Raw genomic sequence first — 24,022 nt, 5'->3', positions numbered from 1 at the left:
CTGGGAGTACCCGGGATCACGAGGAAGCCCACCAGAGGACAAGCAAAGGTTCACGTTGCTCTGCCAGGTTAGGATATTCTGATGCATTGATCCGAATTCAGTGGCTGATTTCACTTCTCCAATTTTTGTAACTATTAATGATTTTATGCATTTAAACCAGGAGAAAAGCCTTTTCTCATTTGTGAGTGTATGGCCTCTGCACAAGGTTTTAGAACCAGGACAAAATTATATTGGAGTGGGTGTTATAAACTGCTTTCAGAACTTGCCGAACTCTGTTTGTATCCCTAAATAACGTGAAAGCACACACGCTTTGTTCCATTGAGTCTTCCCATTATTAGATAAATATCCTACTTTCTGACTCTTTCAGATAAAAGACATATTGCTTCCTCTAACTTAAGTGTTCTGTACCTCACAGACATTTGAAATGGGTCATTTGAGTCTAGCTCTTTTAGTCAGTAGCAAGCTTCCACAGCCAAGAGTTTTGTTATCTGCATTATCTGTTCGTGTCTATCGATCTGAAAACGGCTGGCTTTTTGAGTTTCTAGCCAACAGTTTACCAGAGGCTCTGGTTAACAATTGATTTCTCAGAGCATTTCTACGTTTGGATGAAACTCGGGCAGAAGTCTTAACACATACAATGTTATTTTCCATTTAGGAATTACTTGCTGCCTTTGAGAAGGAAGCCACTCAAACCAATCAGCAGAGGCTGCTGCTCACTGCTGCTGTAGCGGCTGGAAAGGGAACTATTGATAAAGGCTATGAGATTGCTACTGTGTCCAAGTGAGTTCATTTGAGTTAAAGCTAAAGATGTTACATCTTTTGAATTAGAAACAGGAACAAAGATTGACAAATTCTTAGTATTTACTGACAGATAAAAACAAAACTTGTGAGGTCAAGATGCAAAAATATACAATCTGTTGCACTTTTGTATTTTATTCTTACAACAGTTATCTAGACTTTATAAGCGTCATGACCTACGACTTCCATGGAGCCTGGGATTCATTCACTGGCCACAACAGCCCTCTGTACAACAGCTCTGTCATGCATGGTCAACATATCTACTACAATGTTGTAAGTAAAAACATTCAACAAACCCATGCTAGATCCATGTAAGGTGATATTATTATCTCTTTGGTTAAACGTTGTCATTTTTTGCTGCAGGACTTTGCCATGAGATACTGGAGAGACCAAGGAGCTCCGCTAGAAAAGCTGCTGGTTGGTTTTCCCGCATATGGTCGCACATTTCGCACGTCATCAGCAGCTAGTGGTGTTGCAGCACCAGCGAGCGGACCAGGCACTGCTGGGAACTACACCCGGGAAGCAGGAATTTTGTCCTACTATGAGGTAACAATTCAATATAGTGCAAAATCAAACTAAAGAATTTTCTTAGATAAACATAAAGGGATACTCAAAATTAAAAAAAAAAAAAAAGTAAATGCAACAAAATTGGGATGATATTTAGGTTTATCGTCTTGTATCTACAGGTTTGCACTTTCCTTGATGGAGCCACCACTCACTGGATTGAGGAGCAAAAGGTTCCCTATGCAGTCAAAGGCAATCAGTGGGTGGGATTCGACAACAAGCAGAGCTATGCGATCAAGGTAATACGTCATCCTTTGGATACAATAATAGCTACAATACAAATAAGGAAAGAACGCTGCATGTCCCTGTCCATCCCAGTTTATGCAATGACCCTATGAATCAGGACATTCTGTTCAGCTATGAAGCCAAAGATCAATCACACAAATTTTAATTACCAAAACTGGGCAGAAGATGGCAGTATAGTTACAATAGTCCAAATCTTACCTCTGATGTGACATCAATTCCCATCTATTGGATACATTCGTGTTATTTTTTTATTTTTATTTTTTTTACAACCCTCTGACGAGTAGTTTTTAGTCCTGCTAAACCCCAGATTCCTTTTTTGATTTCATTAAAGAAAGAAAGAAAGAAAGAAAGAAAGAAAGAAAGAAAGAAAGAAAGAAAGAAAGAAAGAAAGAAAGAAAGAAAGAAAGAAAGAAAGATGGACATATCAGATGGACAAAAATCCATCTGATATGAAAGAGAGAAATATATGTTTATATCTTAAGTATGATTATTGAAACCCCAACAAGCAGATTTTTATTTAAAATTTCCAGGAAATTTAATACATTTGTAATGCTATGCACTGTAAGTAGCTTCCCTAGATCTTTTAGGAGAAAAACATACTAACACCATCACCAATCCTTCAACATATTGCCACTGCATGAGTGACTTTTCTACGTATTCATGTTTTGCTTGAAGCCAAGCTGACCCGAAGTGTATTATTATTTTTTTATTTTTTTGCAAAAAATATAGCTACAAGTTATGAAGGTAATGCAGAAAGAATGCCAGGAAAAGGCTTTTTTTTCCATGCAAAAACTAAGTTAGTAAGTAGGAGAGTTGGAGTCCCCCAAGATCCAATTTGCTCTGGTCCAGTTTTCTAAACAAAGTTCTTTGTTGTTTTGTTTGTTTGTTTTTTTACCTCTCCTTCTGTCCTGCTTCCTGTTTCTGATGGCAAGATACATTTAGTGGCTCACAGAGAGAAAAACCCTGACAAAAAAAGGTACATTTTTTACAGTACAGGGCAACAGATAGTCGTTAATTACTAATTAGAAACTTCTAAACCTTCTTCAATTTAAAAAGAAAAAGGTTTAAATTCACATAAATTTACTTGAAGTGTTGATTTTATTCAGTTTCAGTGCTTCAATGCTTTTGTACCAATATTTTTAAGCTAAAAATTGTAATAAGATAAATGTCTACACAAAATCTAAAGTAATTCAGAAAAATGTAATAAAATAATTGAAGTAATACAGCACTTTGCAATGTTTTCATGTTAATGCATCATGAAAATAAATTCCCAACATAAAAGACCTAGCAAGTCTGCTGATTAGACTTTGACTCACACGCTGCATGTATTCCTTGTTTCTACTTCCTTTATTTAAGAAACATTTCTAAAACACTAAACATTGTCTCCTGACAATATTACTCATTGCACAACTGCATGACACTGTTCTGTTCATGGAGCACCCAGCCAACCTCCTCTCGCCTAAAATATTTAAAACTGTTTTTGTTGTGGTCAACAGGCACAGTATGTGAAAGACAACAACTACGGTGGAGCGTTCGTCTGGGCTGTGGATCTGGATGACTTTTCTGGACAATTCTGTGGTCAGGGAAACTATCCTCTCATTGGATATCTCCGCTCTCAGCTGCAGTCAGGTCAGACATCAATCAGTGTCATTATTTCCTCTTCTACGAAGCATTGGTTTGCTTGCCTTAAAAATCACATGTGTTTTATGTTTCTAGGGAATAGTTCCATCAAAACCACAAACCAGCCTGGCGTTCCTACAACCACAGCAGCTCCTGGCATGAAAGCAACCAAAACTCCTGCTTCTGGACGTACTTTCTGTTTAGGCAAGACTGATGGTAACTACATCAATGAAAATAATAGACACACCTTCTATCAGTGTGTCGGCGGAATCACCTACACACAGATATGTCCTGCTAATTTGGTTTACAATGCCACGTGCGACTGTTGCGATTATAATAAGTGATTCAGTCAAGCTTTTGTGAATTTAAATGCTGGATGGACAGCGTGAATACAATGTCCTCTCTCACTCTACAGCTGTGTTCTTGGTGTAAAAGTTTAACACCCAAAAGGAGATTTATTTTTTTCATATCTGCTTAGATGTTTCAAATGTACTGAAGTAATTTGTAATGTGTAGAGACATGCATACCAAAACCTTTTAATAAATTTTCCTGTTTTTGCTTCCTCACATTTCGTTGCCATCTTTCTTGTTGCAGTGCAGTACTGCATCATTATTTGACATGTATGCTGAATATAATGAGTATTTGGTGTATATCACATTATTATTTGGAAAGTCAGTTGTTGACAAATCCTAGAATATCGGGTTTTTTATCCAGTTAATAATGTCAGTGTAATAAGTAAAGTAAGTACATTTTATTTATATAAAATTTATTTATTTATAAGTACATTTTATATTTATTTATCAGACAGCAGTCACAAAGTATTTCACAGTAAAAATACTAAAACAAAAAAAATGGTAAAATGAATTAAAAAGAAACTAAGAAAGAGACATTTATGTCAGCATGTGTATGGTTTTTGCCAACAACAGTATAACAGTCAGAAAATATTCTCAAATGAGAAATTATAGAACAAATTAAAATGGTAAATATACCAGCCAGTATGCATAAGAGTATTAATTAACATTATGTTTTTAAAAATCATGTGACGTCCTTGTGGAACAACAGGATAGTTGTTAGTGGACTGGTAACATCACTAGATCAGAAGTGATTCTTTATTCAGATGCGGCTTATTGAGCATCAGGTTCCAATCAACAGCTTGTGTAAGAATCTTTTCTCATACTAATTTTAACTATTTAAGAAGACGGTCGCTTCCCTTGATTATTCCCAAAATTTAAGTAATTAATGTAGGTCACATAAATATTAAAGCCAGTTGGATTCAGTAATATTCCAAGGCGGTTTTCTGATAATTGGAGATCTATACATCATATTTTTTTTAAACTGAAGGAAATGTCTTTACATTGTTTCACAAAAAAAATTAAGTTCCCAGAATTTTAAACTATTTATTTATTAACTAGGAAGCATTTTCCCTGAAATGTGATTCCTATACTGTATGATGACTGAACATATTGTAAAGATAACAGGAAGAAACATCTTATCTATAGATATAGGTATATCTATGTGGTGCCATTGTATACTAGACAATGTCAGCATTATACTGGATTTCCATCCATTCATCCACCGTCTTTACCTGCTTTTCTGTGCAGCATTGCAGGGAGGCTGGTGCTATTCTCTAGAGGGCATCAGTGGGCAACAGTCAGGGTTCTCCATGCACAGGTCACCAGTTTATCACAGGGCAACAGAGACACAAACTTGGACTTCTTAATGCCTCAACATAAACTTTGTTTATAGAAGTGCAGTCCCTCTAACGGTCATTCCGCACTCGGCTGTTTTACGCTTTTTTTTTCCTTTTTTAAATCATTCATGTTCATACTAAACTAAGCTAAGCTAAGTCCTTTAATGTCATAATGAAAACTCATTTCTATTAAACAATAATTAAATAAGAATGTGAAACAGAAAATAGGCGACTGCATAAATATACACCTACTTTAAATTGACCTAAATCAACTTGGGTCCTATCAGTTGGTGATAGTAGTGAGTGGAAGAGAGATCACCTGAGTGTCTGAAGTGAATAAAGAAAGACACCTGTGTCCTGAAGGTTCGTCCCCTGGTTAATCAGTATTCCAGGTTACCATTAAAACATGAAGAGTACAGAACACTACAAGCAAAGCAGAGAAAAGGTTACAGAAAAGTATTAGTCAGGGGATGGACACAAAAAAAAATCTCTAAGGCACTGAACATCCCCTATGTTTAGTTAAGTTCATCAACACCAAATGGAAGAAATTTGACACAAACTTCAGCAACTAAGATGGGTGAGATTGCATACAACTGTTGCCCAGTCAAAATTTTGAGAGAGCACAACTGTTCAAGCCAACCAATATCAAAGGGTCCTGTAGAGTTTACCAAAAGACATGTAGGAGCCGCCATGCTGGGGTGGAAGAAAAACAAACAATGTCAACCTCTGTTAGTACAAAGACTTATAGGGCTGTAAATGTTTAAGTCATGAAGACAGTATTGTTATATTAAGGTTGGTTTGAACTTTGACTGTTTTTAAAGTGCCCGACTTGATTTTCTTAGTCTGTGTGAAAGAAGTTTCAAGGACCCAGTCCTGGAAGGACTGTGCAATACTTTAACCTAATTAATATTCAATGTTCTAGTACTGACAGGCATTCATTTGGGTTGATAAACTGGTTCTTAAGATTGGAAGAGGTTTCATTTGTTCCTTTACATACTTATACAAGAGGTTACATAAATGTTAGGTCCCATCTTCTTTTCATTATCTTCTCAAGGTTTAAGCTAAGGTGTAATTTTTTTTTTCAATTATAGATTTGACTAAATACATACAGTATGTTTTAAATCACCTTTTCGGACAGATCTAGATCACCATCTTATTACTATATTTTGATTTTAGGTGGATAACATTATAATCATAACATAATCTTAATAAATAATAATAACCAAGCTCTACAAGCTTATAGATTTTAGCAGAAAACATTAACAGACACGTGTATTGCACCATGTTCTAAAAGTTGTTTTTTTAAATCTGCAAATAGAGCATGGAGTTTGCCCAAATGTGCAGCAACTCCCAATGGACTCCCATGAGGTCAAAGGTCTTCCACAAAACATTATCTGGATGTTGCAACAGTTTAACGTCCTAAACTTGAAAATAAAACTTTCCTGAGTCATCTGTTATCAATATGTCTGTTTGCACAAGTCTGTTCTACTTTCAAGGCACAAATTGCCACCAGAAAACCCATTCCAACAGGTTTTTATTTTTAAGCAGTCTATAAACAACAATATAAATACAACTAAAGACAATGATTGCTGTAACTGAACAGAGCAACGCCAACAACAAATTAATAACTTTTTCAGTTTGTGGGGGAGCAGAAGCACTTTGCAGTAAATTAAAAGAGAAAGAATTACGCAAATGACAATACATATTTAGCTGCAATTTATTTTATTAAACATTGATGAATTTCAGTCGTTACATGAAAAAAAAAACATTAAAACAGATCTGTTGATAACTGTCATCTCAGTGCATACCGCAAAAATTAAATTATAACACTGTTAACAGCAGCTCATGAAATAATTCTTAGAGTGAACTGAACCTTTTTTTTTTTTTAGATTAAGGCGGCAATCTACCAAATAATCCCCATCTTATCCTCCCTGATTATTTCACAGCAACAAGGTCATCTGCATTCTTAACATTCGCTATCAAACTGCTCTGCCTTTCCAACACCAATGAATATTTTTCCTTAGAGTTCGTGAATAGAGGCGTGCAGCTCAGGAAGCTTTTGAATGTCACAATTTTGAAAAAGATTAAAATAAAACACGACAAGCTCCTCATAGTTCTTTTTGGAAATCCTTTCATTTATACCATGGAACCTGAAAAAAAAAGCACAATTTCAAAAAACATGCTTGTTAATTACAGGATCTCGTTACTGGATTCATTCTGTATTCTTTCGTGTAGGTAAATTCAAAAAGATGTGGAAAATTTCACTGGGTTATAATTTAAACTATAAACGCACATTAATATAATGTTTTTAGGGTATCACAAGAGAAAATGCAACAGGGTTCCTTTTATTCTGAGTGTCTTTTTTAGGTTCTTACCTTTGAGCATCGCCTGGTTTGAACCAGACTGGAGCAAAGCGATAAATATCATTACTGAGGTCTTTGAAATGCCGACTGTCTGTGTTCCCAATGCAAATACCTGCACATTTAAAATAACTTAATAATCAAATGTTTTCTAGAAAAACACAGGTTTTACTACTAAACTACACTTTATCTGTGCGTACCTGGAGCAACTGTAAGTGTGGGGAACATGTCCAACACTGTTTTCTTTATGATCTGAAACCCGAACGACCGTTCATCAGACGAGCTGACGGGAAGTGGGTCAAAGCCATCAATAAGTTCTATTTTCACTCGCTGGTCCCCCACAGTGGCGTGGATAAAGTCCAGGACCTGGACAAGACAGAACGCAGCTCGTTCAACTCAAAAGGTTACAGTTATTCCAAGAACGAGGAATAAAGTTTCTGTTCTCGCCTCTTGCAGTGTTTGTGCAGAGTGGATTCGCAGATTTACATAAGCTTCAGCAAGGGAAGGAATGATGTTCACCTGAAGAAATGTAGATTATACTGACTTTAGATTAAAAAAAAAATAAAAAATCTGAATTACTCACGGTTTAGAAACCAATTTTTATACCTTGACTCCTGCGTTGAACATGGTCACTGCTGTGGTTGTCCTTACAAGAGCATTAGTGTCTGGCTTTCCTTCTAACACTCTGCAATAAAAAGCACACAAACAGTTTATTTCAGGTGAAGAACAATGTGATATGACTGAAACATGTGATGTGATTACCTGCCAAGGAGCGGCGAGAAGAGCCATAAGTTTGACATTATGAACTTAAGAGGAAGCCCAAACTGAAGAAAAACAGACGGTTTGTAGGAATATGTAAAATATCTTTTGTTAGCACTGTGACTCCTCTTACCTTGTGGGCCAGATGTTCGAAGGTTTCCCGTTCAGGACCATGACCAAATAACCTGGGCAGGGGATTTTCTTCAAGTCTGCAGATGTCATACAACAAAAATGTGCAAAATGCTCAACTCGATTAGAATTTGATGCAGTGACACTGCATCACTGCATTGCTTTGAGAACTATAGTTCTCAAAGCAAAAAGAAAATAGCTGAAGAATTAAACCTCGCACCTTTTAACTGCTGCAGCCAAGATCCCAATGCTGGACTCCCTGGGAGGCATCGATGAGTGGCCAGGCGCCATAGTCACACTAAGCTTCACATTGGCTGAGCCCTTTTCACTAACCCCAATTCTGTTAAAATGATACAATGATGGAGAGACGTTTTTGGTCATTACCGTCTGTAATTTTGAGTTCCTAAAGATGCATTTGAACGATTCTTTTTGTCAGGATGGAGAAAAAAAAAAGCTCAAACTGCAAATAACTTGGGTGCATATGCTTCAATTATTAATTTTCTGAGTGAACACAGTGATCGATCAATCAACTATTTTCTTTCTTAAGAATTTCTTTTTTTTTTTTTTTTTACCATATACTCCTCTGAAACATTTTCCTTAAAAAAATGCTTCAACCATAACTATCGTGCTCAAACTGAGTGTGGGAAATTCTCACAGAGCTGCAGGTCCATCAAGTCCACTGATGACTCCGTCAAGTATAGCCAGGCCTTCATCAAGGACAAACGACAACTTCACGCCACGTTCCTTCATCACACGGACAATGTTCTTCGCTCCATGGAAACCCCTGATCTAAAAATGACAAACTTAAGAGCTCAGTGGAAGATTTCAAAAGGCAAAAAAGTGAAGCGCATTAGCGAGTAATGGGTAGTGAAAATACTTCTTCATCATGACCCAATCCGATGTAAAAACCCCTGCGTGGAGTGTAGCCTCTAATCAGCAAGTATTCCAGTGCTTGAAGTATTCCCTATAGGGAAAAATGGAAAATAATGAATTTAGCCTGGCCTGCAGAAGTACGTTAATGATGCAGTTTCAGAATATCCTCGCAGTACATCATTACATGTTCGCCTACCATTACAGCACACTTATCATCTATGGTCCCTCTGCCATAGATGAAGTCGTCTATCTCTTTGGCAGAAAAGGGAGGGGCCTCCCAGCCATCTGACTCTTTGGCAGGTACTACATCAATGTGGGCCAGCAGCAGGTACGGTACCAAGTCAGGCTGAGATCCCTGCACCCGAAACAGGTGGCTGTAATTAGCCACCAGCTCATGATGAACCACGCTTGAAGAGAAAACTGTGGGGAAGGCTGGAAAAAGAAAGATGAGGACACTCTCAACAGGGGAAGCTTTTAGAGTCTGAGATAATGATGTTATTGATGTAAATGCTTTGCTAGACACCATTTTAAAGGGTTTAATATTTAAATTATTATTAAAGACAAAATTGATTACAGACGCTCACTAATTTTATTTAAAAGAAACTAAAATATTACACAATTGCATCTGAAACCAAATTGAAAAACATATTTAATTTATTTCAGTCATTAAGTTTAAAAAGTGAAACTCTACACACAGAGTGATCCATTACAAGATTTTATTCTTGTTAATTTTAATCAAATGAAAATCCAAATTTGTTTCTCAGAAGAAGAGAATCCTATGTAAGATCAGTAATCAGAGAGCTCAGGGTCTCCTTTTGCCTGGATTTTTCTATCAGTGCAACGGTGGATGGTGCTGAAAAGGCCCAAGTTAGGTTATGAGTAGCTTTCAGTCTGTCTGCATTGTTGAATTTGGTGTCTCGTCTTTCCCTTGACAATATCCAATATAGTTAAGGTCAGGCATATTTGCTGGATAATCAAGCGCAGTGATATCACGGTCATTAAAGGAGGCATTCCTACTTTTAGGAAGTGAAAGCAGGTGCCAAGTCCGACTGGAAACTAAAATCAGCAACTCCAAAAAGCCTGGCAGAGGGAAGCATGAAAAGCTAGCCAATAATTTCCCAGTTGACAGCTGATTTGATAAAAACAGTGGACCCAGAGCAGCAGATGATAAAAATCTCAAAATAATCCCTGAACCTTTCGCTATCAATCTTTTTCCTTCCACTCAACCTTCGATTCAAATTCTTGGATCCAGCGCCCAGAACAGCCATCTTTTCACATCAAAGACTTTTTTGTAGCTTCCTCATGGATGATATTTTTGTTTTAGCAATCTGGTTTAATTAATAAATGCCTTCTCGGTAATATATATAAATGTCAGCCTGTGTGTTATCTGCCTTTAGTACAAGAATGTCCACTAACTTAGATTAAAAAATCAACATTAATTTGAGAATCTCTAAGCAAAGTGGGTTTAACTAATGAGCTCATTAGCAAGCACTGACAGTTAGCTCCTGCTAGCAGCTAACGCAACATAAACAGGTTAGCAGGATGTAAGCGCAACGGTTAAAAAGTTAGTTAGCAACAATTTCCCAACGTGTAAGGCATATAAATGACTACACGTTTAAAAACAGAGGTCAAATAAATAAAGAGTTGGCACCTAGTTGTTTTATAGGGAGTCGGGGAACGGGTATCCCATATTATTATTGTACCTTTACGGAGGAAAGCGTCAAACTGCCGCAGCGCTGTGGCGTTGCTCTCCGTCTCAGAGAATGACACGGTGGGGATTCTCAGTGCCTCTGTTTGAATGAAAAACAAACACGCTGACTGCTAAAGGATGTAGCAACATGCTCCCATATATTTCTGTGGACTGGGTTAGTCTCCAAGCTAAAGCAGGACTTAAATTACCTTTGAAATTGCCTAGAAGCTCCTCTCTGTGACGCTGGTCAATCACCAGTGAAATGTTTTTCGACTTTTCCCAGTGTGCGAGTTGAAGTCCGACATTTACGTCCAGAGACAGAGTCCTGATGGTCGCTGCAGTGAATAACACTAACGTTGTAATTAGCAAACTACTAACGATGACCTTAAAAAATTTCCATATTTTGATCTTTGTTTCCTTCATTGCCATGTGTCTGTAGTTGACAGGCAGCAGAAGTTGCAAAACTGAAATCCAAACAGAAAAACCATGCAGACCAATGTTTGTAGAAGTGCCATCTGCTGGCCAAAGTTGGAACTCGGTAAGCTGCATTTTCAATCCCATTTTGACTGATATGGTAAAAGCAAATTATGTTATAAAACAGCATAAAAACAGTCTGGAAGCAACTGATGGATGTCCAAAAGGATTTGTGATTTGTTGGAGGGAATGAGGAAGCTCCTTCTATGATGACTGAAATGTGAAATATTGAAGTTGAACAGCTTTGAGAATTTACATTTTAATCAGGGAAATGAAACCAAAGTAATTGAAAAAGGTAAAATACATGGATGCACAGGGATACAAATTCAATGCACATTTAGGTTTTCATTTGGAAAAAAAATCATGTCTTTCTAAATGGCTATTGCTTTCATAATGAACAATTAGATATTACATAATCAAAAAACACTCAAACTGTACTTTGAGGAAAGCTATAATACAAGACCTTTACCGTTACCTTTAACCTTTTTAGATCTGTACTTCAGAGAACTAAAAGCCTAAGAAACTCAGACAAGTATTTATGTCATACAAGAGTTAGGAAATTACCCAAACTCTCTGTAGACTACGAGTTTTCTTTTTAAGTACACTTTTCCCCCTCATGTTCTTAGTAGGGTTTAGTGTTGAGATTCTTTTAGTTCATTTAATTGAACTTAACTTTCAGAATATAAACATCTCAGTAGGTAAATTCCATATATTCAATAAGCATAGCAAAACACTATGAAGCAAAAAAAGAATCACAAAGGAATGTAGTGAAATGCATATACTTTAATTTTCAAACAGGTATAAATAGGTGCTTCATTGCATTTATAAATAAGTATTACAGAAATTAAACGAGGTATACACAGATTGTGGACAAAAGGGAAAAAAAAGATGGGTGACAGGAAAAGTTTGGCATGCACATTTCCTGTTGGTCCTCTGTTGCCCTCGTAACCTCTTCAACTATACATTTACAGAATAAAATTCTTCAGAAACTTATCCTGCAAAGGTGAATTTATGTAAAATATTTAATGCTTTGGGTTTTCATGTGATAAAAAATAACTTTTTCCCTCCAAGTCAATTTCTTAAAAATTTAAAAATATGAAGCAAAATACATTTTATTGATCAAATATAAAAACATACAAGTGATACAATACAAATTCAAGAATCTAAATTAGCAATACACATTACAATTTTAAGTTAGGAATAGATTTTCCCTTCTTCTAAATAAGTGTCTCTCAGTGGCCAACACAGTGATAAGAGCATTTTAATATTAAAGTCAAGCAAAACATTCAGAAATGTTAAACTGGGCTGGCGGATTCTTAACTAATAACAATGGCCAAGTCTTGGCCATTAAATCAGCAAGCTCACACCTTTACGTCAAACATAGATTGGTGAATAAAACCGTTAAAGCTCTCCACATGCTGCATCCCGTGTCTCATCTTCACCATCTGGGCACTGGTTTAGACTCTCCAGCAAGTCTACCACACCGTTAGTGTCCTCAACATTAACAAATATCAAGAAAAGGATGCACACCACAGCGAAGAAGACCAAAACCTGGATGTAGACGGGCACAAGACGTCTCTGCACCTCTCGTCTCTCTAAGGTTGTGGGACTGACTGGAGTGTCGGGGTATGCATACTGGATGGGCCGCTGAGCTGCACCCTTGATGGGTCTCCGAGGAGAGGCACTGAAGTATAACGGCAAGTTAATTAGTAAACCATCCAAACAAAAAAAAAACTTGTCTCACTCTGCACAAATATCTCAACAGTTAACACAAATTGATACATTTAGTGTTCACTCAAATGTCATGAACAGCTGTGAAGACTGATTTTAATGTTATGATGTTGTGACACTTACTAGATCCCTGTAGGTGATGTCTTTGTGTCTGGAAGAAGGTCCTTTAAAATATCTCTCCCTGGATCCTGAGAACAGTGGAAATGAAAGCAAAAAACTATCAGTTATATCAGAACTAGACCAATTCTTTCTGTGCAGCAGAGTAGCCAATCCACCAGAAGTGAAGAAAAGAAGAAAAGCACAGTGGGGTGAGTAAACAGAAGGAAATCACAGTAGTAAGGGTCACTGTGTGATCCTTGATTCACGCAAATAACTGAGGGGTGGGAAAATGACTGCGTGGACAGAAACCTTAAATGGCAGTAGTTGTACTCAGGTCCTCAATTTTAATACTTTTTGGAGTAAAAATCCTGCAATAATAAAGCACTTAGACCAATGCAGTTTTCCTGCAAAGTGCAAAGTCTGCCTCTGAGGGAGGCTGAAAAAAAATTACTACTCACTTTTCAGAGCTTTATTTATAAGTACATTTTGAATAACAATCCATTTTCTTCTGTCACATGAGACATAATTTTGTCTTTAGGACTTGTGTTTTGTTTTGTTTTTTAAACCAAGCACCAAAAAATGGCTTTCAGTAAATAAAGTTGTTTTCTAAATGCTAAAGCTATGTGTGATTTCATATTGTCCCATTTAAATGGCTGCATCTTTAGTTCTCAAATAAAAATAGGCAACATTACTTCCATTTCTAACTAACCTGCCAACCTGAAAAGTATTCAAACTTAAACTCAAACCTGGTTTTAAAGCAGTCTGATTAAAGTGAATAATCTGAACAGCAGGTTGCATTTCAGACAGAAAATTTGAAACGCAAAACATCAGTGATATGATTGATAATTGAATTAAACCAAAAGGTTGTATATGCCTTGATTTCCTTTACACAAGTGGAGTCCTTGGGAGTATCTGCCTGGTCCACCATTATGTCCTTGCCTTCAGCATCATTGTCCAGCTACAGAGGAGGAGATGCAGGACCATGACTCGCTAGACCTTTCTATTCTCAATTTCCTTCCACCGCAAGTGCACTTCTCAAAACCCTTCAGTCGGCACCAAGTTAAAGTGTGACTGAACAACCTGAGCACTACTAACCCTGCTGGAGCGGGACCAATGCTCCGGCTTACTGTAGGAGCAAGCAGAGGGTGCGCTCCAAGTCTCCATCTGGATTTTTTTTTTTTTTGTCGTCATCGTTTTTAGGTTTATTAGTTTGCGGTGGGAGTGTGCATTGAGAAAATACAGAGACAAACATTTTAATTTTTAAGGATGTAAAATGTGAATCCATAAGGCTTGAAGTACAACTTTCCTTTTCAACCATCTGAGTGATGCTGAAAGCCTGTGAGGGAAATGATGAGCAACTACTGGACACCACTGACAGAGATCCAGAGGGAACCTGTAAGGCTTAATGTGAGCATGTTACAAGCAACCACTATGCATCAACATGCTACTTCAAACTCAATGCCGTGGAGCAGTAAATGAAAATATCACACTTTTGCAAGCCTAAGAAAGAAATGCAAAGAATGTACAAACAGAGACCAGCCTACCCCTGATCTTAATCCTGAGTGTTGAGCTACAGAGGATACTTTCCTAATTCCTGCAGGAATCTGTGAGCGGTGTGGTCGAGTTCGCTCTGATGATTTTAATGCATTCTTTGAATTCCTCTTGGAACTACGTTCATTGTTTCTAGGAGGACAAGGACGCTAAGACGAAGCAAAACAAAAAATAATAATAATAATAATAATAGTAAAACCTTCACCATCACTCAACACTGTCTTTTGACAGAATATTGTACCAAAGATGTGAAAATCTGCAGGAATTACCAGTCTTGATGATAAGAAAAAACACTGTGGATAAGAAAAGTCACCCTTCTGAGCTGGCACATTTTTCTGCAAAGAAACATTTATTCATAACATGCACTCAAATCACAAAATGAAACACATTTTGGATACTTTGACCTTATGAATACACTGTTTCATGTATTGGCAAAGACTGAGAAAAGTCAACATATTGAACAGCAGATGGATACAAGAACTCCAAATCGTTTCTCACCTCGTTGCTCTGTTGTTGGTTCGGCTCCAATGCTTCAGCCTTTTTTTCTTGCGCTCCCACTGAACCGGCGCAAGAAAAAAGAAACAACACAAAGGAATAATTAACGTGTGAAATGAACCATAAATGTCTGGATTAAAACACCACAGTTTTAGTCCTACCCAGTTCTTTCTCCTCGTCCTCGTTTTCTTCACTCACATCTTCCTCATCGCTGTCAGAGTAGAGCACAGCATTCTCTGCCTCATTCGATTCCCCCTCTTCAGCAGACTGAAGCAGTTTCCTGAGCTTGTTCTCATACACTGCCCTGGTGGAGGCTGACATTCAGGAACATGCATTTTATTCTTAGGAGAAAACTAACACCGCAATTTTGTCCAATTTTTTTTCTTTGAAAATAAGGGAAAAGATATTCTCAAAAGCAATCCTACCTAAAATGGGCCCAGCTTTAACTCCATATTTGAATAACAAAGCCTTGAGATCGTTATCCGTCAATGCACTCGGGTCAAGCTCCTCTGCGCTTTCTGGATCCCCTCCCTTTGCAAGACAACAAAAATGAATGATGTTTAAGAATGAATAACTGCTGAAACACAGAACATGGGATACAAGTAACTATAACAGGAAGGTCATTTGGTAAATTGTAAATGGCTTGTACTCGTATAGCGCTTTATCAAGTCCAACAAACCCCAAAACATTAACACAACATTCAGTCACTCGCACTCTGATGGTGGTCAGCTGCTGGGCAGGAGCCGCAGCTGCCCTGGGGCACACCGACAGAGGCAACAGAGGCATTTCTGCTTTAAGATTACTTGGTGCGACATTTCTTTTTAAATAATGCGATAAAAGTATTTAATAGCTCTAAAATATCTCATGTAGTAAATGATAAACATGTCACAATTTTCTCATAGCTCTGATCATCTCTCTTGCTTTTGCACGTTCTCTTCCTGCCCTCTGAACATTGCATCAGCGTTTTTAGAAATTACCTTTTGGTGGCTTATTGTCCTTGTGGAAGGCATCAATGACAGTATCACCAGTCACTGTTTAGGCCATAACAAAACATTTCTGTATTTAAAATCCTTTGTTTTTATACAATATTCCAATTTGCTAAATTTATTTGACTTTAATTATCAAGATTAGCAGAATTAAAAAAAAAAACTACTGTGTGTAATGAATCTACAAGCAATAAAATAAGATCTCAAAGCACAAAATTCTAGGTAAAACAATACATTAACACATATACAAATAGAAAATAAAGTGACAATATAGAAAGAATTAAATTTAATGAAACACCAAACAAAAAAGCACAAAATAAAGATGCCAAGCTACTGAGAAGACATGAATCTTAAGACGTGGCTTTGAAGTCTGTAATATTAGAGCTGTTGTTGGATAACTGCAAATTATTCCACAATATTGGAGCAGCAACTGCAACAGCACAATTAGCATATAGATGAAGTTTGATTTAAAAGGTCCAGTGGATAAAACAAGGTCAAACTTTTGTGAACCTTCAAAAATCAGCAACAAGGTCCTTCAATTTTTGCAGGAGTGCAATCTTATCTGCACTCATCTGCTGTGAAAGCAGAACCAGTGATTAAAAAAAAAATAAATAAATAAATTGCTGAAAACAACATCTCTCTTTCTGTGTTCTGGGGCACCCGTAGCTAATTGGGCTCCATAAAAAGAAAAATATTACAGACAACACACAGCACCCTGTACATAACACAGCAATCAAACAACAAAGTGTCTGGTCAGAGACCAATAGACCAGGTGCAACTGAAGGAGATTCTTCCTGCCCAAAGCTGTAACCATCTACAGTTAAAGTCAAATTTATTTACACCCCTGGCAAATTTGCATGTTAAATTATTTTCATTCTCCCAATAAGATTGTTTCTGTTTGAAAAGGAGACAAAAATCTCTCAACATTATGAAACAAAGTGAAAGGATTGTATATTGAAAACCCTTATTAATATACGGCCTTTACTGACATATTAGAGCAACCACATCCTTTCATAAATGTTGGCAAGTACTGTACTGGCACAGTTTGTTTTGTTTGTTGTTGTTTTTTACTATATATCCATCCCAGAGATACTTGCTTTCCTATCAGGCAGGGGATCTCCTAAAAGTTACTACTTCCTGTCTGATGAAACACAGCAAAAGGATAGTTTGTGGTATGGTGTCACAATAGCACCAGTTATCTTTTTTTTTTTCTTTAAAGAGTTCCCATGATTATAGCAAAAATATCTACATTTTGTTACTTTTGCATAACTGCCAGCTCTTCATCTATCTGAAGTCGGGTATTCCAGTGAAAATAAAATTTACCCAAATGTGCCGCTTCAAAAAAACAACAAAAAAAAAAAACAAATAAACTCCTAAATCAAGGTAAACAGAACAGAAGCTATTGACCGTAAAGCTAAAGCAGATTCTAAACCCTCCTGAAAATTGGGGTTCCATATGTGATTGCTACTTGAGAATATAGAGCAATAGTTTTCTTTCTTCAAGCAACCTATAGAGAAGCTTTTGTTGTTGGCTAAAGTAACTGAAAGTGGCAGGTGTGGATGTCAGTGGAGGCATGGGCTAAGCACAGAAGCACATGTAAATCTATACTATAGCTTCACAGCTGGTGAACTCAGTGGGAAAGGGACTTTTAGACCTGGCTTGTCCCAGAGCCCCTCCCTCAGCAAACTTATTTATTAGTCTAATAGTTTGTCATTTCGGGGTTACCATGTGGCGTTAAGCTAGAAAAAGCCACTTCTTTTGTTGGTCTGTTTTCCGTTTTGTGCATCATGCCGCTTTCAAAAAGACAAACAAACAAAAAAAAAAAGCTATAAATTGATAGACTCACTGCCACAACGTCCTCCTGATCGTCGTCATCACTGGAGAAATTCGCAGCATTTGTCTGGTCGACGTGTCTCAGGTGCAGCGCCACATAAGCCTCCTTCTTGCTCCCTGCAGGTGGCAGCTCCACGTTGTGAGCAACTAAATCTGACTTCAGGCGAGATTTAGAGAGATGAGCAGGGTACTGGACAAATGACATTTCACGGGAGCAGCGACGGGAATAAAAGCTAATTGTAAAAAGTCTGAAGCTGTTGGTGCACCGGGCAGAGCTGCTCTGAGGAAACCCGCTGCCTGGTGTGAGAGCCCGATTCGCGGTCTGGATTGGGAACAGCTGCGGGTGGAGACTTGATTGACAGCAAAGAAGCTAGCTTTAACCACGCAGACCTAGCCAAAGGTACTTATGGGTACTTTTGAATTTAGTGGTTCAATAATGCAACAAAAAAAGGCTAAAAGGATAGATAGAACTATTCCAATTTTGAAAGGTGGGTGCAGCTCATTTATTTGTTTGTTAAATTTAATGTAGCTAATAAAAATTAACTTAATTAAACTGTTTTTTTTTCTGAAGCCAGACTTCCAGCTTTCCAAGTTAGAGCCTAAGCTAAAATCAAAATCCAATATGGCGGCTGCTTCCAGAAAACATAGTCTATGCTGGAGAAATGAACTTTTCATATCCATCATTTGCAAACATGTTTTTACCAAGAAAAGCATTTCATCGGACTACTACTGCTTATTGTGATTAGGAAAGTTACATAGTTGCACTAAAATATTACTTTATGACTTCATCAGAAACAGGAAATCTCAAGAACAATGATAAATTTAAGCTTTAAAACTGTAGGACCGACATTTCATTTGGCCTAACAGAGCATGTGGGCCCACCAATATTAAACATTTTCACACGGTGGAGAAGAGTCACAAACTGTGGTGTAAGCCTGATCTGCATTGTTTTCTGATTATACTCAAACATTTTTTGCACTGTAAAACACTAAATGGGATTTGTAAATCAATACATTGATACTTAGGAAGGTGTTTTTATTAATACATAAAGTTCTGCAGTTCTTGAGGGAATTCAGTGGGTGTTTTTTTGTTTGCTTTATTTATTTATTTTTTATCCAGATCGTTTTATCTCTTTGCATAAGTTTTTTTTTTGTTTGTTTGTTGTTTTTTTCACTTCAACATATTTAAAATGTGTGGAAGCTATTGAACCTGCACTGCAGGTTCCTTTTACTGAATAACTGGTCAGTCACTGATGGAGGACACAGTCAAGGACACAGCAAAACTGAGAGGTCAGGGGGCTTTTATAATTGCAATGCCCAAATTACATGGTTGACATGGTTTTTAAAGATGGTTAGGTTAAATATGGTTATATCCATTGGCCTTTGTAATAGTTAATCTTATTTTGATTTCTTTTTTTTCATATCTATGTTAAGTTTTATTGCTGATATGTTTACCTCATATCATTCTAATTTTTAGGTATTTCAATTTATTTTTGCTTTAATTTTCATCTTTATTCAATAATTCATTCTTAATATTTGGCATTTTTGTTCAGTGTGGTCTGATTTTAAAGTGCTTTATAGATGAATGTATCTTCGCTTGCAAAGAACTTATCCAAACAACAACATATCAGCCCAGATTATTAGATAACAGTAAACCTTAAGACATTTATTTAACTCGTCCTTCTACCTTTTTGTTTTTAGTTAGTAACAACCATAAATAATAGAGCAACTCAAAAAAAACATTTTTGAAACCAGTTCACATATTTTTCCTTTATGAAGTGAGAAAATTAAGAGATCCAAGAATGACAAAGCAGAGAAAGCTCCCGGTCGAACATAACAGAAATGCTGTGTTAATGATTTGGTTGGTGTGTAGAGCTCTATACATCCCCTGAATGCTGCAGTTGAGTTATATTTCAGGAGATGAATTATAACATTGACAATCTGGGTTTGGTTTATTAACTGATGGAAACTCCACTGCCATTGAGATTGATTATGTCTTGAAATATAACAAAGATCTTCAAATAGCATAATCAAATTTTTGATGTTCCACACAGACAAAATCAGACATCTACAATTTTAAAAGACATGCTTAGTAGTGGAGCTGCAAATTGAAATTCGTCTAACTCACAAATCAAAATACCTTGAGCTTCCAGGTTTGACCAAGGTCTTGTTTGCTGATGTGTACTGATGCATTTTTGCCAAAGTTGTGTCCTGGTATAAGTCACAAAGAAAGTGTGGCCTGTCCTATTTTACCCCATGGAAACAGATGAAAAACAAACAAATAATTTATTCAAAACTGTCTGGAAAGCAGCAAACGTATTGTGAAAATCAGCAATCAAGATGCAGTGTGTTTCTTGGAGGTCACTACCAGCCAGATGCTTGTCCACATGAAATCTGCAAAACTAGCATGAAGGTAGTGATTGAGATGGAAATAAACCAAAGTGGGGCTCATGTTGCTGCTAAATCCAAATAAACAGATACAATCAAAGTAAAAGCTCTTCCTAGCAGCCATCTTATTTTATAAGAACTGTCCCTCTGTTATAGAAATTAGTAGCTTTTACAATGAATAGACTGAAAAAAAACATATAATATACTGAATATATAATATACTCAAGGGACTCTCTTGTGTTTTCGCAATGTCAACTACACAAAAGATTGTTTGGGTGATATTTAATACACGTCTGTTTTAAATGCTACTTTGATATTTCTATGTGAAGATTTACACCAGGAAGTTGAAGGCTACTGATGAAATACACCTTTAATTAAAGATTTGAGACGTTTGTTTTGATATTTTGAATCTTATTTTAGAAAAGTTGCATCACATTTATTTAGAGTGCTGTTTTTTGGAGAGGTTGCTAACTATCCAGTATTGACCAAAATAGCAATCGATCAATCTGTTATAAATGTACACCACAATGTTTTAAAATGTAATCAGTCCCTTTACTCATCAAGCCAATAGATGCCACATCAAGATGATGCTTTATTTTTATTTAACCTTTATTTCACAGAGAAAATCCCATTGAGATTAAAAACTACTTTTGCAACAGAATCCTGGCATTACATTTAACATTATATCTGGAAATTGCGCTGCATCATAAAGTAGCTGTAAAGTACAGATAATTCTTGCATTACACGATGAGATGAGATAAAACTATAGCAAGGAGATCTTTTCCCACTTACTGTGATTCAGTGTTGCATTTAATTATGGCAATCTTTATTAAGGTTGAATAAATCAGTGCATTTTTCTATTGCTCTTTATGACAATGATAATAATATAGTATGTTTTAGTTTAGTATCTGGGAGTTCAGCCTAATTTAGATCCATTTTCAAACAAGCTGATCACAGGATGAAATTAAGCTTCGACAACTGGGAGGTTAACAATCTGTTTTCAGAATCAATATTCCTTTAGGCTGATACTCTACAATGCATACCAAAAAAAATCCTTACACACCTATTTAATATGAATTAAATTAGCAATAGTGCTGTTGCAAAACCTTGAACTCTTTCTTCACCTGAACCCTGCAGGCAGTATGAATGTATTCACTGAATAATATATGCTAGTTTGTCTTTTGGTGTCAGTTTCTTGCATGTTTTAGTATGAAACAAATGACCCCATAATAAAACATTATTCTGGCACTAAAATTACTATCTTTACACACAAAAAATAATTTCATTGAAATTCTGCACTTAGTTGCAGTCGAAACATTCTCATCAGAAAACATTATTGATCAACGGTTGGCCGGTTTCATTGCTTTTGGCAAGCCTTTTAAAAAAAATCTGTTGATATGGATTTTAGGCCTCTGGGATGATGTGAACAAAATATACACAGTGTATTGATATTTTCTGGCTTTAAGGGAACAAATCAGTCCTGAGCGCATTTTCTTATTGGTTTGAATACGAGTCAAATCAAGTTTACTTGTGTAGCACGTTTCTGAGACAAGGCAGTTCAAACGTGCTTTACATGAAGAAAACATAACACATACATACCTGTAATGTGATATTACATTACAGAATAGAGAGCAGTAATAAACAGTTGCAATCCAGACCAGAATTAATCTATTTTCCAGTTATTATTAATCCAAGGCAGCTCTAAGCAAGTAGGTGTTTCGCCTTGATTCACAGGAACTCTGTGTTTCAGCTGTTTTGCAGTTTTCTGGGAGTTCGTTCCAGATTAAACTACTATAAAAATTGATTTCTGCTTCTCCATGTTTGATTCTGGTTCTGGGGATGCAGAGTACTTGAACCTGAAGACCTGAGTGGTCTATAAGGTTGATACAACAACAACAACAGGTCTTTAATTTGTGTTGGTGCTAAGCCGTTCAGTGACTTCTAAACTAACGAAGGTATTTTAAAGTCTATTTTTTTGAGCTACAGGGAGGCAGTGGAAGAACTTTAGACCTGGGGTGATGTGCTCCATTTTCCTAGTTTTAATGAAAATGTGAGCAGCAGTATTCTGGATCTGCTGCAGGTTTTTGATTAACGTTTTATGCAGACCTGTAACGACACTGCTGCTTGGTAGTAGAGATATTTATGTTTCGATGTGCTTACAGAAGAATGAGATCACCGTTAAACCTTTCTATTTGCCTTTTTTTTTATTGTTTCTCTTTTCAATCAACCCTCCAGCTGTGGCAGCTCATGTTCTGTTACTCCCTATCCTGAGTCTTGCAGAAGTTTTCACAACTCTTGAAAGTTTTCCTGGAAATTTTCTAGAAATTGCAACCAAAACATGAACGATACATTTTAATCGGAATTTAGTGTGATAGACCAACACAAGTGCAATGAGTGGAATAAGTGGGTTTCAGTTTCTTTTACAAATAAAAATCTATGCACTGAGACAGGTTAAGTATACAGTTGTATAGAAGTTTAAAGCAGTGTTTAATTTTAAAAAATGCACTCCTGAATCAGTACGGCACAACTGCAAACTTATCAAGATGTGGTCAACCACCTACACTGACAGGCCTGGACTGCAAAACATTAATCAGAGAAGGCCATAGTAAGTCTGTGGAGGCCCACACAAATAAGAAATTTAGGTTTTGGCTTTGCCACCACACTGTGTGGTGGAAAAATAACACTGTGCCTCCTGAATACACATCCCCACAGCCAAACATGGTGGAGGCAGCTGCTGTGAGGATGCTTTAATTCAGCAGGGACTGCTGAGCTGTTTTGAGTTGACAAAGAAGATCAACAGAAATTCTGGAGAAACTGGCTGCAAAAGGCTGAAATTCACCATCCAGCAGGAAATTACCCTAAACACATAAAAAGAGCCGCTGCGAAATAGTTTAGATCAAATCATATATGTTAGGATCCCTCAAAGTCCAGACAAAATCTTATTGTGAATTTGTGGCAAAGCCTGAAAATTGATGTTCATTTATGATTTCCATTTACTCCGAATGAGATTAAATCGTTTTGCAAAAAAAAAAAGACCAAAAATTCAGGCTACTGTGCAAATCGAGTAAAGACATAACAAGATTAAAAGACCACACTTTCCAGATTGTTAAAACAAATATAAATTTTAAACATATTCATATTTGTTCTTCCCATGTCACTTGTACACTACTTAGTGGTGGTAGATCACACACAAGCCCCAGAAAATACCTCGATATTGTTGTTTGCTAAAACATTCAAGAGGTATGAATACTTTATAAAGCACTCTATGTAATTTTGTCAATAGTTTTAGAGACTAGCTCTTGTATCATCAGCAGCAGCAGCATGTGGTATCATTATATTCTGAGCATAATGATGCAATGCAAACTTTAATTAATTCTAGGTGGAACTAGATGTGTGTCATTTCCTGAGGCAGTGGTGTGGAAACGCTCTAATTTGGCCACAATGGACGACAAGGTAATCAACAGGGCAGACTGAAAAAGTCAAGAAATTCCATTTTAAAACGCTAAATGGCAAGAATGTCTCGCAGTCACTACATGAAATACATCTTTGAGAAGCAATTACTTTCAGGGAAATCTGAATCAGTTATTCATTCTGTACGTTTTATTTTCTGGTTAAAAGAAAATACCACAAAACCCAATCAATCATAAAGGAGACCAAATCATGGATATACCTAAATATGCAAACTTAGAATTAGTTTAATCTACCATTCACTGATAATGGAGATTCACATTAAAGGT

General features: G+C 36.7%; 3 protein-coding genes across 9 annotated transcripts in view; 1 reads left to right on the top strand and 2 right to left on the bottom strand.

Annotated features, from left to right (window-relative positions):
* LOC103144009 (acidic mammalian chitinase-like) overlaps positions 1-3,794 on the top strand; it is a 16,903-nt gene extending 13,109 nt beyond the window's left edge. Inside the window, exons 6-11 of one of the 2 annotated variants that reach the window (XM_007560763.2) lie at positions 656-780; positions 948-1,071; positions 1,162-1,344; positions 1,485-1,601; positions 3,105-3,237; positions 3,325-3,794. In XM_007560763.2, the coding sequence (XP_007560825.1) occupies positions 656-780; positions 948-1,071; positions 1,162-1,344; positions 1,485-1,601; positions 3,105-3,237; positions 3,325-3,572 (930 nt within the window). In that variant the 3' untranslated portion in view covers positions 3,573-3,794. The remainder of the gene's footprint in view (positions 1-655; positions 781-947; positions 1,072-1,161; positions 1,345-1,484; positions 1,602-3,104; positions 3,238-3,324) is intronic. The other variant, XM_016675736.1, reaches the window with a different exon arrangement.
* A 2,829-nt stretch (positions 3,795-6,623) lies between these two features.
* Positions 6,624-11,399, bottom strand: pm20d1.2 (peptidase M20 domain containing 1, tandem duplicate 2). The gene is made up of 13 exons (XM_007560761.2): positions 10,939-11,399; positions 10,743-10,829; positions 9,236-9,471; positions 9,044-9,130; positions 8,822-8,955; positions 8,387-8,506; positions 8,171-8,246; positions 8,041-8,102; positions 7,885-7,963; positions 7,726-7,797; positions 7,479-7,644; positions 7,294-7,393; positions 6,624-7,068 (listed from the first exon to the last, which is right to left on the bottom strand). The coding sequence occupies exons 1-13, from the start codon at positions 11,288-11,290 to the stop codon at positions 6,939-6,941; spliced, it is 1,701 nt and encodes a 566-aa protein (XP_007560823.2). The 5' UTR covers positions 11,291-11,399; the 3' UTR covers positions 6,624-6,938.
* A 567-nt stretch (positions 11,400-11,966) lies between these two features.
* lemd1 (LEM domain containing 1) lies at positions 11,967-19,999 on the bottom strand. Of its 6 annotated transcripts, XM_007560755.2 has the most exons (11): positions 17,912-19,999; positions 15,505-15,610; positions 15,241-15,393; positions 15,083-15,141; positions 14,854-14,919; positions 14,578-14,733; positions 14,340-14,426; positions 14,129-14,197; positions 13,908-13,991; positions 13,058-13,122; positions 11,967-12,887 (listed from the first exon to the last, which is right to left on the bottom strand). In XM_007560755.2, the coding sequence occupies exons 1-11, from the start codon at positions 18,101-18,103 to the stop codon at positions 12,605-12,607; spliced, it is 1,320 nt and encodes a 439-aa protein (XP_007560817.1). In that variant the 5' UTR covers positions 18,104-19,999; the 3' UTR covers positions 11,967-12,604. The 6 variants fall into 6 exon arrangements, with proteins under 6 accessions (XP_007560817.1, XP_007560818.1, XP_007560819.1 ...); XM_007560756.2 differs by lacking the exon at positions 13,908-13,991 and having other exon boundaries at positions 17,912-19,997; XM_007560757.2 differs by lacking the exons at positions 14,340-14,426; positions 14,578-14,733; positions 14,854-14,919.
* Positions 20,000-24,022: the final 4,023 nt, after the last annotated feature.

This window comes from Poecilia formosa, unplaced genomic scaffold (assembly GCF_000485575.1).
Source record: "Poecilia formosa unplaced genomic scaffold, Poecilia_formosa-5.1.2 Scaffold120, whole genome shotgun sequence".
In the NCBI taxonomy this organism is placed as follows: domain Eukaryota; kingdom Metazoa; phylum Chordata; class Actinopteri; order Cyprinodontiformes; family Poeciliidae; genus Poecilia; species Poecilia formosa.
Note: the sequence above shows the minus strand (reverse complement) of the source record. Positions and strands in the feature narration are given on the sequence as shown.

Excerpts from the sequence above, each read along its gene's own strand:
- pm20d1.2 (XM_007560761.2), bottom strand. The coding sequence starts at position 11,290 with ATGGGATTGAAAATGCAGCTTACCGAGTTCCAACTTTGGCCAGCAGAT. Across the intron at positions 8,247-8,386 it reads TTGGCTGCAGCAGTTAAAAG|ACTTGAAGAAAATCCCCTGC; the intron begins GTGCGAGGTTTA and ends TGACATCTGCAG. Across the intron at positions 7,394-7,478 it reads CACACTTACAGTTGCTCCAG|GTATTTGCATTGGGAACACA; the intron begins GTACGCACAGAT and ends TTAAATGTGCAG.
- lemd1 (XM_007560755.2), bottom strand. The coding sequence starts at position 18,103 with ATGTCATTTGTCCAGTACCCTGCTCATCTCTCTAAATCTCGCCTGAAG. Across the intron at positions 15,611-17,911 it reads ATCAGGAGGACGTTGTGGCA|GGAGGGGATCCAGAAAGCGC; the intron begins GTGAGTCTATCA and ends TGTCTTGCAAAG. Across the intron at positions 14,920-15,082 it reads ACCAACAACAGAGCAACGAG|AAAAATGTGCCAGCTCAGAA; the intron begins GTGAGAAACGAT and ends GTTTCTTTGCAG.